Source organism: Misgurnus anguillicaudatus, chromosome 19 (assembly GCF_027580225.2).
Source record: "Misgurnus anguillicaudatus chromosome 19, ASM2758022v2, whole genome shotgun sequence".
Taxonomy (NCBI): Eukaryota; Metazoa; Chordata; class Actinopteri; order Cypriniformes; family Cobitidae; genus Misgurnus; species Misgurnus anguillicaudatus.
The window spans coordinates 35,116,223-35,132,321 of NC_073355.2; the positions used below are offsets into that span (position 1 = coordinate 35,116,223).

General features: G+C 35.8%; 2 protein-coding genes across 3 annotated transcripts in view; both read right to left on the reverse strand.

Annotated features, from left to right (window-relative positions):
- LOC129436462 (protein shisa-9) overlaps positions 1–8,303 on the reverse strand; it is a 103,210-nt gene extending 94,907 nt beyond the window's left edge. Inside the window, exons 1-2 of the mRNA XM_055194622.2 lie at positions 8,176–8,303; positions 1,493–1,622 (exon numbers count right to left, since the gene is read on the reverse strand). The gene's annotated coding sequence lies outside the window, so the exon portion shown is untranslated. The remainder of the gene's footprint in view (positions 1–1,492; positions 1,623–8,175) is intronic.
- A 343-nt stretch (positions 8,304–8,646) lies between these two features.
- desi1a (desumoylating isopeptidase 1a) lies at positions 8,647–14,900 on the reverse strand. 2 transcript variants are annotated; one of them, XM_055194625.2, is made up of 6 exons: positions 14,564–14,900; positions 13,845–13,866; positions 13,530–13,599; positions 13,180–13,289; positions 12,834–12,956; positions 8,647–10,022 (listed from the first exon to the last, which is right to left on the reverse strand). In XM_055194625.2, the coding sequence occupies exons 1-6, from the start codon at positions 14,652–14,654 to the stop codon at positions 9,929–9,931; spliced, it is 510 nt and encodes a 169-aa protein (XP_055050600.1). In that variant the 5' UTR covers positions 14,655–14,900; the 3' UTR covers positions 8,647–9,928. The 2 variants fall into 2 exon arrangements, with proteins under 2 accessions (XP_055050600.1, XP_055050599.1); XM_055194624.2 differs by lacking the exon at positions 14,564–14,900 and adding an exon at positions 14,273–14,303.
- Positions 14,901–16,099: the final 1,199 nt, after the last annotated feature.

The following is a 16,099-nucleotide window of genomic DNA, read 5'->3' on the forward strand; positions in this document are numbered from 1 at the left end:
AACAGGGGTCCCGGCCCCCCATGGGGTTTGTGGTGGTATTACAGGGGGTCCTTTAAATATTGTTTTAATTCTAAATACGAAAATTTTGATTAGGCATCAAGCAAAAAAATGCATTAATAGGATAGTAATATAAATTACAGCTTGAATAAAATAAGTCAAATTTAAATGTTATGCAATATGTTAAAGGAAAACAACACAGTTTTTTCAATATTTTACTATGTTCTTACCTCAACTTAGACAAATTAATACATACCTATCTTATTCAATGCGTGCACTCAATTTTTGTACAGCGCGTCATGAACGTGTTAGCATTTAGCCTAGCCCCATTCATTCCTTGGGATCCAAACAGGGATTCAATTTAGAAGATCCTAAGGAATAAATAGGGCTATGCTAAATGCTAACACATTCATGACGCGCTGTACAAACATTAAGTGCACGTATATGAAAAAAGATAGGGATGTATTAATTAATCTAAGTTAAGGTAAGAACATAGTAAAAAATTGAAAAACTGTGCCGTTTTCCTTTGATTTTGTAACGTAATCATAAAAAAAAAGTATGTAAATCCAGTTTTATAATACACATGTACTGGGGGTCCCTGCTTATTAAGGGGTCCTATTCCTGAAAAAGGTTAAAGACCTCTTAACTACAGAATTTTTGGCAACCCTGATTTTACACTCCCGAGAACCCAAGAGAATCCGGGACCAGGACCATGTTTGGTTTTGATGTTCGGCTCAAGAATTACATTATGTAATGTGTGACATTTACAGATCAGCATTGCCTTACACTGCAAGCAAATCAAGCTGCTGTAGGGGTCCGGTAGAAAAGGCTTGTGGAAGTGTGGTAACAACATGGCTGCCTGAATAACCCATCCTCAAAGTTACCTCAAAAACAAAAGTTGACAAGAAATCGTCTCAGTAATAAACACTCCAGGTGAGAGTAGAAAGCTGCTAGCGAACTAGCTAGCAAATGTAAATATTAAAAATAATAATAAATTTGTCACAATTTGTCACAAACGAGATGTGAAGCACTCCCTCTGAAACTATAATTTTAATATCTTGTAGTTGCAACCAGGCGACTTTCATGTAAGAAGCGGTGTATGTAGATAAAAACGGCTTATTTTAAGGTAATAAAAATAATACAGTTCATTATGTGAGGTCTTTATACACCACTGATAATATATTTATGTATATTATATTGCATTTCTGTCAAAAAAATCCTTCTTAAAGTTACACAATGCACCTTTAAAAGAAGCCAGTTAATCAAAGTCAGAGACCTACAGGCAAACGTGGTGTTAATGGTTTATAGAGAAATATTAATTAACTTTGAAATATGAATAGCTATTAATCATTCATTCTTTATTAGATATGACACTAAAGCTCTACACCCTTTTCATTTATAAACACAGTGAGAAGAAAGGAACACAGAAAGGGGAGGAAACTTATTTTTAGAGACAATAAAGCAGTCATTGATTAATGTGAAGGACAAAGCGTACCTGGAGAAAGCTGTATGTTTGATTTTCCTTTTATCTTAAGCTCATCTGGTTCAGGACGGTGTATGGGATCTCAGTTCTAGGTATGGAGGTTTTTGAGCCAATCATCTGAGTCATCTTGTGACGGATCACTCTGGAGACAGATCATTGAACATTATGACAGATATAAAAAAATATGATGTGCATTTTATGTCCCTCTAAAAAACAATGTACTCGAATGAGAATTGAATATAAAAGAAAATTAATGATATAAATAAACATTTACTTTTTTAATGTATCATCTATGACATCTACCAACCAAAACCAAACTTTAAAGGGATCATAGCATGTAAAGCATAGCATATCGTGAGCCTCAAACACTATCGTTTCCTCCTTCTTATACAAACCTCGTGCATGCAAAAGACAGCTGGAAAAAGGCCAATCTCAACATAACACCAACTGTGACGATACAGTCATGATGTACACCCCAACATTAAATTAATTACAATGTTGTCTGTAAGGTATATCAATATACACTCACCTAAAGGATTATTAGGAACACCATACTAATACTGTGTATGACCCCCTTTTGCCTTCAGAACTGGCTTAATTCTACGTGGCATTGATTCAACAAGGTGCTGAAAGCATATTTTAGAAATGTTGGCCCATATTGATAGGATAGCATCTTGCAGTTGATGGAAATTTGTGGGATGCACATCCAGGGCACAAAGCTCCCGTTCCACCACATCCCAAAGATGCTCTATTGGGTAGAGATCTGGTGACTGTGGGGGCCATTTTAGTACAGTGAACTCATTGTCATGTTCAAGAAACCAATTTGAAATGATTCGAGCTTTGTGACATGGTGCATTATCCTGCTGGAAGAAGCCATCAGAGGATGGGTACATGGTGGTCATAAAGAGATGGATATGGTCAGAAACAATGCTCAGGTAGGCTGTGACATTTAAACGATGCCCAATTGGCACTAAGGGGCCTAAAGTGTGCCAAGAAAACATCCCCCACACCATTAAACCACCATCAGCAGACCGCACAGTGGTAACAAGGCATGATGAATCCATGTTCTCATTCTGTTTACGACAAATTCTGACTCTACCATCTGAATGTCTCAACAGAAATCGAGACTCATCAGACCAGGCAACATTTTTTCAGTCTTCAACTGTCTAATTTTGGTTCACTCGTGCAAATTGTAGCCTCTTTTTCCTATTTGTAGTGGAGATGAGTGGTACCCGGTGCAGTCTTCTGCCGTTGTCGCCCATCTGCCTCAAGGTTGTGCGTGTTGTGGCTTCACAAATGCTTTGCTGCATACCTCAGTTGTAACAAGTTGTTATATCAGTCAAAGTTGCTCTTCTATCAGCTTGAATCAGTCGGCCCATTCTCCTCTGATTTCTAGCATCAAAAAGGCATTTTCGCCCACAGGACTACCGCATACTGGATGTTTTTCTCTTTTCACACCACTTTTTGGAATGGTTATACGTGAAAATCCCAGTGACTGAGCAGATTGTGAAATACTCAGACCGGCCTGTCTGGCACCAACAACCATGCCACTCTCAAAATTGCTTAAATCATCTTTCTTTGCCATTCTGACATTCAGTTTGCAGTTCAGGAGATCGTCTTGACCAGGACCACACCCCTAAATGCATTGAAGCAACTGCCATGTGATTGGTTGATTAGATAATTGCATTAATGAGAAATTGAACAGGTGTTCCTAATAATCCTTTAGGTGAGTGTGTAATTGTCAATATATTTAAATTGGTACAGGTAGGGGGTCCCTCACAAAACGTTCATCACATTTGGGGTTCTTTAGCTTTATAAAACCCTGCTTAAAGAGACCACACAGACTATACTGGATAAACTTATAAACGTACACCAGTCTTTGACTTCTCTGTCTGTGGTTTTAATTGGATTGTGTGATTTACAGATTTCTGTATTGTTTTTACATGCTGCATGCTAGTCAAATCTACAGCTGTTTCCCTCAATTTCCCAACCCAGTTACATCACAGACATCCATGTGTCGCACTAAGCAGCTGTCTGTCCCGCCCTCAGGCGAAAACTGCTTAAATGAGTCAATATTCACTGTCAATGTATGTCGCTGTGATATCATCCCTGATCTTATTCTGAATCACAGTTTGAAGACAAACAAAGTCTCCAGTAATGAAGGTGAATTATCAAAAGGTTTAAAACTGTTGTATCTGAAGAGGTCATTCATTCACTAGAAGAGCCTTATCTGATAAACGATAAGAAATTCACACATCTCTCTTTTTTACTCACACATAAGACAGAAAATCTAAATTTGAATGTGTTTTAAAGACATTTAATTTGATCTCGAACCATTTGAAATCTGTGTAGAGAAAAACATTTACATTGATCTCTTTATTAGATGTTGGAAAAATTGCACTCAATGTACAGAATCAAAGCTCATGATGGTTGTGTCACATATGTACGTTTTTATGTCCTGTGTCTTCATAAGAACTAGTTTGTCTTAAATGGCTGCGTTTCACTGCATATGTCATTTGTGTCTGGAAATTGTTTATTTTTTTGAATACCTTTATTTTAAAGGGTTACAAATATTGTTCAACAATTGAAATATTTACTTAATGTTACACTATAGCGCATGAACAAGTCAGTATCTAGTAAATATAAGCGTTAAATCACATGAAATAAATTGCACCCTTTCCTACACTCTCGAAAAAGGTATGAACTGGGGAGGTACCCTTGAAAAAGACACTTTTGTACATTTGGGGTGCATATTTGTACTTCAGGGGTATAATGTTCCCACCAGGATACATATCTATATCTAAATAGTACATATTAGGACCTGTCTAAAGGGTACCATGTTCTCTAAAGTTGAGCTGTTGTTTGTATATGAGTGTTTTGCACAATGACATTGAGGTAACATTGGTCACATGATTCTGGCTGTTTCCACACACATATACATTTTCACACATGCATAAGCAGACTCTCGCTCACTGGCCTTGAATGAGTTGAACTTGCGCTCATCTCATATGATCCATATGGCTCCAGCCCTGCAGGGGCCGCCCTCAGGTCAATGTCACAAATGTGTGTTCAAAAGACAAATAAGGGTAAATAAAAAAACTCAGTTGAGAAAAATAAGGCCCTGATCCAAATAGCATGGACTTTAGGTCTCGTGGCCTTAAATTGCATGTGCTCGCTTAGTCTATGAGTCTGTATGGTGTCCCATCTAGGGGTAGGCAATACAGCCTCAAAATTATATCATGATTTTATTTATATTATATATCAATTTTTTGCGGTAATGATATTTATGACGGTATAAAAATATATAGAAAATGAAGGACATTTTCCATCTAATGAGCTGTCATTGATGACAGACTACCTAAATCGAAGTTTAAATCCATTGTCATAAGGTAGCACAAGCAGCAAAGACCCTTATGCCTCGTTTGGGATTGTTTATAGTCCTTTGAAACTCCGTTGAAAAAAAACTGTTAAGTGTTGAGTTTAGTATTAAGTGTTGGGCTCTATTAAAGTCCATTAAAATGAGAAAAATCCTGCAATGTTTTCCTCAAAAAACATAATATCTTCTCGACTGAACAAAGAAAGACATCAACATTTTGGATGACATGGTGGTGAGTAAATTATCTGTATTTAAAATGGACTATTCCTTTAAAGTCTATTAAAATTAGAAAAATCCTGGAAGAAAAAAAAGAAAAAGATAAGGAAGAATAGAAAATGGAATTGTTTGGGGGAAAAAAGCTATTTTAAAAAGAAGGATCTCAAGAATCTGATACTGTACCCATAGATAAGAAATGAAAGAGATGGATGAAGAGATACAAGAAGCCAGACTAGCAGAGAAACAAACACATGCACTGAGGCATGAGATTCTGACTCTTCTTGTTTCTCTCATTTCATCTCATTCAATTCATTTATGACAGGAGGGTTCAATGTTCTCACAGATAACATAACTGACAGAGTCCGACATTATGACCAAGATAGAGATCTTCAAGAACCCCCAAGCTTAGATCAACGTCTGTTTGCAATCTTTTTTATAGAATGTGATCCAATTTGCGCACGTGGATATTCACAACTCACAATTAGCCTACTTTGTACAAACAACACAAGACAGTCAGACTGTGCATGAGACTGATGTATGATCAAATGGCAAATATTACGTTCATGCACATCAAAATCATCTCAGATCATTGTTATTCTTAAGAAATCCAATAAATGACCGAGTGCAACAAGTCTGACAAAGCACTTAGAGAATCCATCATAGGTCTCTATTTAAGGATTATGTTTCGGTTAAACTATTCTATTTGAATATATTCTCTAAAGACCTTTCTAGGTCATGCTAAAGTGTGCTCCAAGACTTGGGGTTGTCAGTTCGAGGTTTTGTCACTGACTGCGTTTACATGCAGCCAATAACCCGTTCAAATCCGGAATATTAGCAATAACCCGGTCGCGCACGTCCATGTAAACACCGGCAAAAACCCGAATATGCTAATATTCCTGTTTTTAAAATCCCGAATATTACCCCTGGGTTACCTCTTTTCTAGCCCGAAATTTTGGTCATGTAAACGCGCATCGGGATATTCCCATCAAAAGGAACATTGATTTGTGTTCTGCGCATGTTCTATTCGCAAGGAATCTTGGTCTTTTGAGTAGAGGAACTTCTTGTATACACTTTTAGAGCGAGGAGGAAACCAATTGCAACAACCGCGCTTTGCACGTTAAATTAATATATTGCTATGCCCTTCTTGTTTTTCACATCATACATGTATAATAAAGTTCAAATAGATTGTCAATAGTTATGAGAGTAACTTGTTTTTTTTTGTGAAATTGAATTCAAAATGTAATACTATGCTATTCACATTTCGTTAAATGCAGTGAATGTGTGAAAAAAGTGAAAGATGACAGAATAACTGCATAGCGTCGTCTGCATAGATGCAGTTTCTAAGATTAAAATTACTTTAATTTAACTGATCCACACAAATACAAAGCGGCATAATATAACTGATTGCTTACCAGCATTAAAACCACTTAAAATAAAAACCTTAGTTTTTTTCTTTGTATGCAGCGTCCGCTCTGTGGATTAGGATGTTGCAATAACGCCGGTGGCTTTATTATTAACTGACTGAATACTTGACTCTTACCTGGACATTTAGATATGAAAGTTTACCATCAACAGTACATGCGCGAAACATTAAACATTGATGATCATCTGCCGACTCGACTGTTTCTGCACGTCCTCAGTCCGCTTAATTAACGGCTTTTCGTTCTATCCGCGTGAGCTAAACATTTTTTTTCTGTACTTTTTTACTTACATGTATTTCTACATATTTTCGGCCAAGTAACACTCAGGATATAATGTAAGTTATTATAGATAGCATAAAAGCTTGTTCTAAAAGGATGACAATTATAAAAACGATCTTTCCAGCTTAATTTAGCCAAAATAATGATTTATTCGTTTTCATACTTTATATATGTTAATTTATCTACTAATATATTATTGAAAATGCCATAAATAAATATTAATTGCCTTCTGTAAGCTATTGCATTCGTTTTGTACATTTATAGGTGCATAAATACTGTCTAATTTAAATTTCTTTAAGACGTGGTTGTGTTCTCTACCGATGCTCTGTAAATTTGCACTTAAAAACCTTCTTGTTAGAAAATTGTTCTTCAATTAATTTTTTTTTTTCAAAAATATATTTAGCTGAAGGCTAGTATATAGCTTGTTAATCTTTTTTATCAAAAAAAAGGAAAGACATGTAACTTAGCCTACCCTGCTTCTACATCGGTGCAGCTTGTTCTGGATTTAAATAATACTTTTATTTTAGTAAATGAAGGCAGTAAAACCGCAAAGCGCACTAGTGAGCCACGCAAAATCACCGCATTTACCTTTCAATCACAGTTTACATCGGGATATTGCCAATTCCATGTATACAGGGGTAACTCTCTCTGCTCACGCATGTAAACGGGTTATTCCGAATGTTTCAGAAACCCGAAACCCGACCTTAACTCGACCATAACCCGAATATTGACAGCATGTAAACGTAGTCACTGTCATACACACACACACACACACACACACACACACACACACACACACACACTTTGACCGTAAGTGTGTAAGAGATTCACATCGCCTCCACAGAGGTCACACCTCTCCAGAGTGACAGCATTAGCCAGAGAGAGCCAAATTACAGAATGAATCAGTGCATGAGTGTGTAACACGATCGACTTTAAAGGGAGACCACAAAACATCCAATTGGAAAATTGAGGTGTGTTGGCAGCAATACAAGACACACATAGTAGATTGGTTTAAACATTATACAACCTGAAAAATTGTCCCTGATGAAAAACAATAAATGCTACTGGTTTCCATTACAAAAACCAAGATGAAAAATCAACTGGTTACCATTAAAACCATTATAAAGTTCATGTATGTAGTGTAGGCTTATTTTGGGACTTTTAAGTGTGCTCTAATCGCGTCTATCCATCAGGTAACATACCCAGTGGAAATCTACAGAGACCACTATAGTTTTTATTAAAACCAGTCTAACCATTAATCCATTAGACGGTCTTTAATTGGTTCTATTGTTTTCTTTAGCAGGGTGAAATTTTTGGTCATCTTTGTTGAATCATCTGTTTAAAACCGACAAACAAGCTAGTTTTGGTGGAATTAAAGCAGGTGAAGCACATTATACACTTACTTTAGCTGTCACTGCATAGCGTAGGTAGATGTGAAATCGATGTTTCTCGTACATGTGCTGCCACTTTGCGTCGCGTCCCTGTAGGAAGCTAATGGCGTTTGCTGTGTAACTCCGCCATCTTGTGTTTGTATGAAGTAGTACACGTTTGGAATGCTAACTTTGCGCATGCGTGGTAGATGTGTACTACGCGTGAAAGGGGTTGTGTGTCATTAAAGTTACTAAAATAGCTACGACGGGATTGATTAGAGTTTATCAAATGTGTGTAAAAATGTAAAAAATACTATAATATATTGTAACTTACTAAAGTAAATACTAAAGTACACTACAGTATTTGTTCCTGTGGGGTTTATTTGTGTCTGAATAAAAACTCATCTCAGAATCAAAAACTAAGTACGTAAATATATATATATATATACTCAAAGCTGCAGTTTTTTATTAATATAATTTTATTAATTATGAAAAACATAAATGTATTCATGAAAAGTCAATTTATTTCTCTGAAATCAGGTCTGAAATTAATTCAGTGATGACAACAATTTCTCAATAAATACAGCATAAAACCAACAATAGAATGGCAATACAATGTTTCCTTAAATGTTCCCCTCAGGACTCAGGATGAAACACAAATCCAATACAAACATTGTCACTTGTGCTAAACAAACTGATTCAAATAGGATTATGGTAATAAATAACAATAGCAAAGCAACACATTTTAGCCATAATATAAAATTCACAATAGCAGCAAACCTTTTAAATAACTGTATATTGTTTCATAGTTTATATGTATACTGAAATAGCATTTATCCGAATAAATACATGCAAGGGTTAATGTTCACATACAAATAATTTTTACTTAACACATTTATGATAAAAATGTTTCTTGTGCCCAAGGTGGCATATAATAAAGGCACAGATATGTACATTTCTCCGGACGTCGTCTGACAGAGAGTTAATCTGGGAATCGACTTCCTTACAATCATTAATAAGATCTTCAAATGCAAGAAAGCCATGCATGACACATGTGCTGTTATCAGAAAGTTTAAAATAAATAAACAGTCTGTTTTGGCTTTTAATAAATATAAATGGACACAGCTTAGTGGGACACAAAAACATTATCAGAGCATGAAGTAATGCAAATGGATTTAAAAGTAACAAGAGGAAAAATTTGGGATTGTTGTTTCAAGTCGACTTAAAACAATAACAAATGACCTTTGCATGTGGTGGGCTGTAGAGATACACAACAAAGACACATGATAAACTGATAACCATAGAAACCAAGAAGTCAGTACTGCAAAAATATGAACCATCGGTACTCTAGTGAACCTCCGGTAGCCTTCTGCATTAAACAAACACTTCAAAACAGGAATGTCTGAGAATATTTGGGCAACTGTGAATGTGGACATCATAGATCAGAATTTATTCATTAACAAATACTATCATGAATGTATTTATAGTAATTTATGTTCTTGAAGCTCTGCTGGTAAAGCATTGCGCTAGCAATGCCTGGCTCGTGGGTTAAATTCCCAAGGAATACACAAATTGATACTGTAATGTATTGCTCGAATGCACCGTGAGTCATTTTGGAAAAAAGTGTATGCCAAAAGCATGTAATATGTAAATGTCTATGAATAAGGTTTTTGAGCCAACCTTCATTTACAACAGGCTAAATGTGTGTGTATAAACAGCCTGTGTGTGAATTATTGCGTGTTTATATGTAAATGTGTGTGTGTGGGGGGGTGAAAGTAAAGCCAATCTAGCTGTGATGATTTTGGCTGCTTATCACGTTCCCACCAGGCGGGGCAATATGTATCGAGTCCAGGATTGGCCGCAGCACTTGACCAAATGGCCTGAGAGAGAGTGAGAAAGAGAGTACTGTGAAAACTGTGAAAATCACAGTACATACATTTTCAGGATTGGAAATGTGAAAGTTGAAAATCAGAGAGCATAAACAGTTATCCAACAACAACCGGTAATTAACAAAAATATGCTTAGGTCCAGTATAAATGTATGCATTGTGTGAAACAGGACATATGGTGCGTTCACACCAGACATGAATGAAGCAAATAAATCACACTATTTGCACGTAGCGGGACGCTTGAACATTTTGACTTAATTCGCACCATTTTTTTTTTTTAAATTAGTTGTCGCCAAAATCAGTATTGTTTCAGGTCAGTATTAAAAAGTACATTTTTCATTTTATGCAAAATCCGATATTCGCCGTGCTATTCTGTCATCTTTTCTCCCTTTTTTCCAAATCACGACAAAGGCCCGTCCTAGTTTTCCTCATCTTGTACTACGTGATCAACAAACAAACAAAAACAAAATAGTAATTTTGATGGCATTGATAAACCTGTGATGGTTTTCTGTGGCGGGGAAGAAACGTAAGCCATCAAAATCTAATAATTTAAAGGTAGGGTAACAGATTTGATCCTGAAACATTTTTTGTTATGCTGGTTAAAAGTCTCCTTACATCCTGATAGCAATCACTGTGTTAAGTTGTTTAAATGTATTTGTAGAAATTTATGTTATCTGTGAAAGGCATAGGACCAAAAAATGTTCAACAAATCATAGATTTCGGTCCGAACGGACGTTTCCATTTTTGTCCCTCATACGTAAGCATAATTTGAATGCCCACCACGCAGCGAGTCCACGCAGACACCATACGTCATCGGCGCGTTCACGTGCGCTCACCTCCTGCCTGTAAACAGTGAGAACAGCAAACTTTTCTGCTAAATTGACAACCTACACAGGAGGCACAAAACTAAAGGCATCTTTTATAACAACAACAGCAAAAACTGCCTAGATCAGCAAGAGCAAAACCCCAAATGAACATCAGTAACTTTACTGCTTTACCACGAGATGCAAACAGCTGCAGGAGGCAAAGGGTCTGAAAGAGTCGTTGCACTGTTTATTTTGGTAAGGTAGGTACGCGATATGTTTGTATTGAGATGGATTCAGATATTCTATGATGAAACATTGTGTTGCTTATGAAATTTGTGTTCGTTTACGGATTAGCGTAACGATATAGTTACTACGTCTACACAACCGAACGTGTGCTTAAACTAATTCAGATGTAAACCAGTTGTTTGGTTATTTTGGAAGTGTTATTCGACTTTGTACTGCAAAGTTTTCTCACTGCTGAATGAGACATGAGATGTGACCGTCTGATCTGTGCGTGTTCATGTGTTTTGGAAGAGGCGTGACTTTGGATGGCGGTTTGACTTGAGAGTGGGATCGGGATTTCATTGCTAGGCGGCTACCGTTAGCATTTTTCAAAATGTGTTACCCTACCTTTAGTGAGAGGTTTTCGGGTGACGGAAAAATGCCGGCTGTTGTTTGTTCTCACACAACAGCATCAAGCTTCTGTCATGCTAACACATTCACCCCAGGGGATCTTATGAAAAACTTCCCATTATTTTACTCAAAGTCAACAAAAATCGAGCAGGACCAAAACATTTTACAGCTGATTGCTGTCAAAAAAGTTCAGCGACGACGTCCCGCAGCAATGACAGTGTTCTTAATATGACAAAGAAAGTGTTTTGATTAATGCCATTAATGTTTATATTTGAATCAGTGTATAGAGTGTATAAGATGTATGCACATTTATATATTGATTTAATAGATTTATAGCATTTTGAAAACTTGTCAGTGATTTATAGCATTTTGCTGAAAAAATTATCAGATTTTATAATAAATCTTTGAAAAACAAATTATGGATTTGAATTTTAAATGTTATAATAACCTAAAGATGCTATGTGAAAGTTTGTAACAGAAAATAGTGGTTTTCATCTTGTCACTTTTTTCTGGTATAGAAAACACAGTTTTACCCAAATAAGTTTCCAACAGGTTTTATTGTAGTTTTGTCCAACTCCATTGACTTGTATTAGATGTGCTGTGAGGTACGGTATTACTCTGCGCCGCCGGGAACGTTGTTTGTATTCTTGCAATTGGCAAAGGCGGATTATCACCACCAACTGGGCTGGAGTGTCTATTATTCAAGCTCTCAACAGAAGAATTTACGGATGTGAGGCGTTTGGAAAAATAGGTCCACAAGTTTACAACGAATGCTAAAACACCTTTTGGAAAGCATCTTTTGCAGCGATTTTTGTGTGTGCATATCAGTAAACACCCCTGACCACTCTGTGAGTTTCACGTCTTTGTAAACGAAATTTTAATGCATTTTAGGATTGTTCCAGTGCACCTATGCTGCCATTGTAGAGGTTTCTGATACAACAGAAACCGAAAATTCTCGGGCCAGCATCATATGTCCAAATTTCAGTCAAAACCGTTCTATTACAAAATAAACAATCTGAAAACAGGGCTTTAAGTGTAAAATACCCAACTTGTCCTTTAATGCTTCATTCATGTCTGAAACCATCAAATGTAGCATCTATAAGCATATCTATGCATACATTACACCTGTCTTAAAGCATAAAGAAATTACCATCACATGAAAAACTTTTATATATACTATTATGATGCTCAAAGGGGCATGATCGACTACACGGGGACTTTAAAACCTAGAATCTGAAGATGTAGGTAATAAATCACAAGCTGTTTAGTTATTCTCATGTTTTTGGATAGAAACTAAAAAGGAAGAATGACAGAAGAAAAACTTCCGGGTCTGAAATATGCAAGCACATGTTTAGTATACTCACGTGGAAAGCACCTCGGATGGCAGATCTGTGATATAGGAGGGAATTTTATTGCCAGTCAAAAACTGGGCCACCTCATTAGTGAATGTGTTACAGTTGTGTTCAAACAATCTGTACTTGTCCCCACTGTAGAAACAAAAAGAAAGAGAGATTTCAACAAAGTCCACTGTTTTAAACTAGAAAAGATTGTGTCCAAATTCCCAAAGTTAAGTGCAAGTGAACTTGATGGGACAGACATACAAATGCAAGCAAAGCATCTCTTTTTCTTCGGTACAATACATTTTGAAATGGAAAATTTTGAAATTTCCTATCATTTTTAGTAATAAACATTCGTCAAAGACACACAAACCTGTACGTTGTCTCTCCAAGAGAAGACAAGTAGTCCATAAATATTTCTTCAGTCACTTCTGAATTTCCCAACTCAACTACTGTATCTGGGGGTCCGAGCATCGTCCCGCCCTGTACACACACACACATGCTACAGCACAGACTGTCCTTGAACTCACCCTAAAAATGCACATTTTAGGAATAACCCAAGTCTCATAAACTCAAAAAATAAACAATTTTGGCTGGATGCTCCATTCAAAACTTCATACAGATGACCCAAGCCTGCAATATAAGGGGCGCTACTTATATTTTGGACAGTGTTTTAAAGTGCCTGCTTGGATGCTAAAAGTGATTTGTGGGCTGTAACTTTACCGGTGGGCAACTAGAAATCCCAGCACCGCCATAGAAGAACTCTTCTCCATAGACCACCACAGATGTATGCCTGTATTAACATGCATTCACAGAAGAGAGATAATAAGGAAAACACATTCAGTTGTTATTATTCATATATACTTACATTTGAAATAGCTTACATTTAAAATAAATGTGTATAAGTTAATATAATAAATTCATTATATATCATTAGCTATAGTTAATAAATAATCTTAATCAAAAATCTTTCTACAATAAAGTATTATTTTTAATTATCAATAATTAGTAATTACATAAGTAAAGCAATTAACTTACCAAATTCCATCAAGCTGTTTTCCTGTTGGATAAAATATTGAGAGATTTTTTTAGAGAATTTATTATAAGGAAAATAATATTTAAATATATATTAAAAATAATATGATTTTTATATTAAAAGGAATGGAGATTACCTAAGATAAATCAAAATAAGTCAAATTTAATAATTATGTTATAAATATATGAAATGTTATATATGTGAAGAATAGTGCAGTATTTTAATGATTTGTGACTCTTATGAAACCATGTTTTTATTCTGCCACAATCATAACCGCTAACTGGACGCACAAAAACAATATATTATTTTTGTAATGTATTAATAATTTGGATACATTATAATAATGTCTCAATAAAATAGACGTAAAGGACACGCGCACGCAGTCCATCTCCACCGCTCAGCGTAGTCTCGTGCCCGGCCTGAAAATTACCCGTAGCCGAGGCCATCAGAGCCAGGACGCGCGTTGTGAATCCTACTACAGCGAATGCCTTTGAATTAATAATCATGAGCCAAAACGTTGCCATTGGATGGTAACAACACAACGTCACGGCTACAAAATTAACATCCAATAACTAAGAACTCTTCAACCAATCAACGCCAGGAATGCCTCATATGAATTCATATTCAACGATTAAAAAGCAACAACGCCCACATGATGTTGCTACACTGAACCTTCACCGTCGTAGGATCGGTAATTTCTCTATCTTCCTTTATCACTCACCTAACATTATCGGGCTCAGCTGTCGTGCCATTCCTCTCGACAAATCATAAATAAAGAGCTGCACTCCAAACGTCGAGTCGTGTTGATCCATGTCTGTCTGCGCGGATGCTTGAACGCGAATGGCTGGCTGGACGGGCCAACGATGTTCTAACAGTCACGACTGTCTAAAATCTCAATTCTGAAATACTCTAGTGATGCCGTGCTTTATGAGAATCGAAAGCATTAAAAGTCGTTCACGAATTATAAGGCAAAATTATGCTAAAAGGCCGGCAAGATATCGGCTCTGTCCTTTCAAGTCCCCAAATAAAGAAGCGCGTCAATTTAAAGACACAATAGCGCCATCTAGTGTATATTCAGATCTTTACCACAAGACTTGATAATAACTGTAAATGTGGATGGATAGCTGTAAACTATCTTTGATTTCATATAGAAATTATACAAATTTGCTGTTTTTATAAATATAAAGTTGCTTATTATCTATATATCTATAAATCGATCTATCTATAAATCGATCTATCTATAAATCTGTCTGTCTGTCTGTCTGTCTGTCTGTCTGTCTATAAATCTATCTATCTATCTATAAATCTATCTGTCTGTCTGTCTGTCTGTCTGTCTGTCTATAAATCTATCTATCTATAAATCTATCTGTCTGTCTGTCTATCTATCTATAAATCTATATGTCTGTCTGTCTGTCTATATATCTATCTATCTATCTATAAATCTATATATCTGTCTGTCTGTCTATCTATAAATCTATCTATCTGTCTGTCTGTCTGTCTGTCTATAAATCTATCTATCTATCTATCTACAAATATATCTGTCTGTCTGTCTGTCTGTCTGTCTGTCTGTCTGTCTGTCTATAAATATATCTATTTATAAATCTGTCTGTCTATAAATCTATCTCTATCTATAAATCTATATATCGGTCTGTCTGTCTATCTATCTACTATAAATATATCTATTTATAAATCTGCATGTCTGTCTGTCTATAAATCTATCTATCTATAAATCTATCTATCTGTCTATCCGTCTGTCTGTCTGTCTGTCTATCTATCTATCTATAAATATATCTATTTATAAATCTGTCTGTCTGTCTGTCTAAAAATCTATCTATCTATAAATCTATCTATCTATCTTTCTATCTATCTGTCTGTCTATCTTTCTGTCTGTCTATCTATCTGTCTGTCTATATATCTATCTATAAATCTATCTGTCTGTCTGTCTGTCTGTCTATATATCTATCTATCTATAAATCTATAAATCTGTCTGTCTGTCTATAAATCTATCTATCTATCTATCTATAAATCTATCTGTCTGTCTGTCTGTCTATCTATCTATCTATCTATAAATCTATAAATCTGTCTGTCTGTCTATAAATCTATCTATCTATCTATCTATAAATCTATCTGTCTGTCTGTCTGTCTGTCTGTAAATTTAATACATTTATCTATAAATCTATCTATCTATCAATCTATCTATCAATCTATCTATCTATCTATCTATCTATCTATCTATCTATCTATCTATCTATCTATC

Excerpts from the sequence above, each read along its gene's own strand:
- desi1a (XM_055194625.2), bottom strand. The coding sequence starts at position 14,654 with ATGGATCAACACGACTCGACGTTTGGAGTGCAGCTCTTTATTTATGAT. Across the intron at positions 13,867-14,563 it reads GCTGAGCCCGATAATGTTAG|GAAAACAGCTTGATGGAATT; the intron begins GTGAGTGATAAA and ends TTTATCCAACAG. Across the intron at positions 10,023-12,833 it reads CCATCCGAGGTGCTTTCCAC|GCCATTTGGTCAAGTGCTGC; the intron begins GTGAGTATACTA and ends ACTCTCTCTCAG.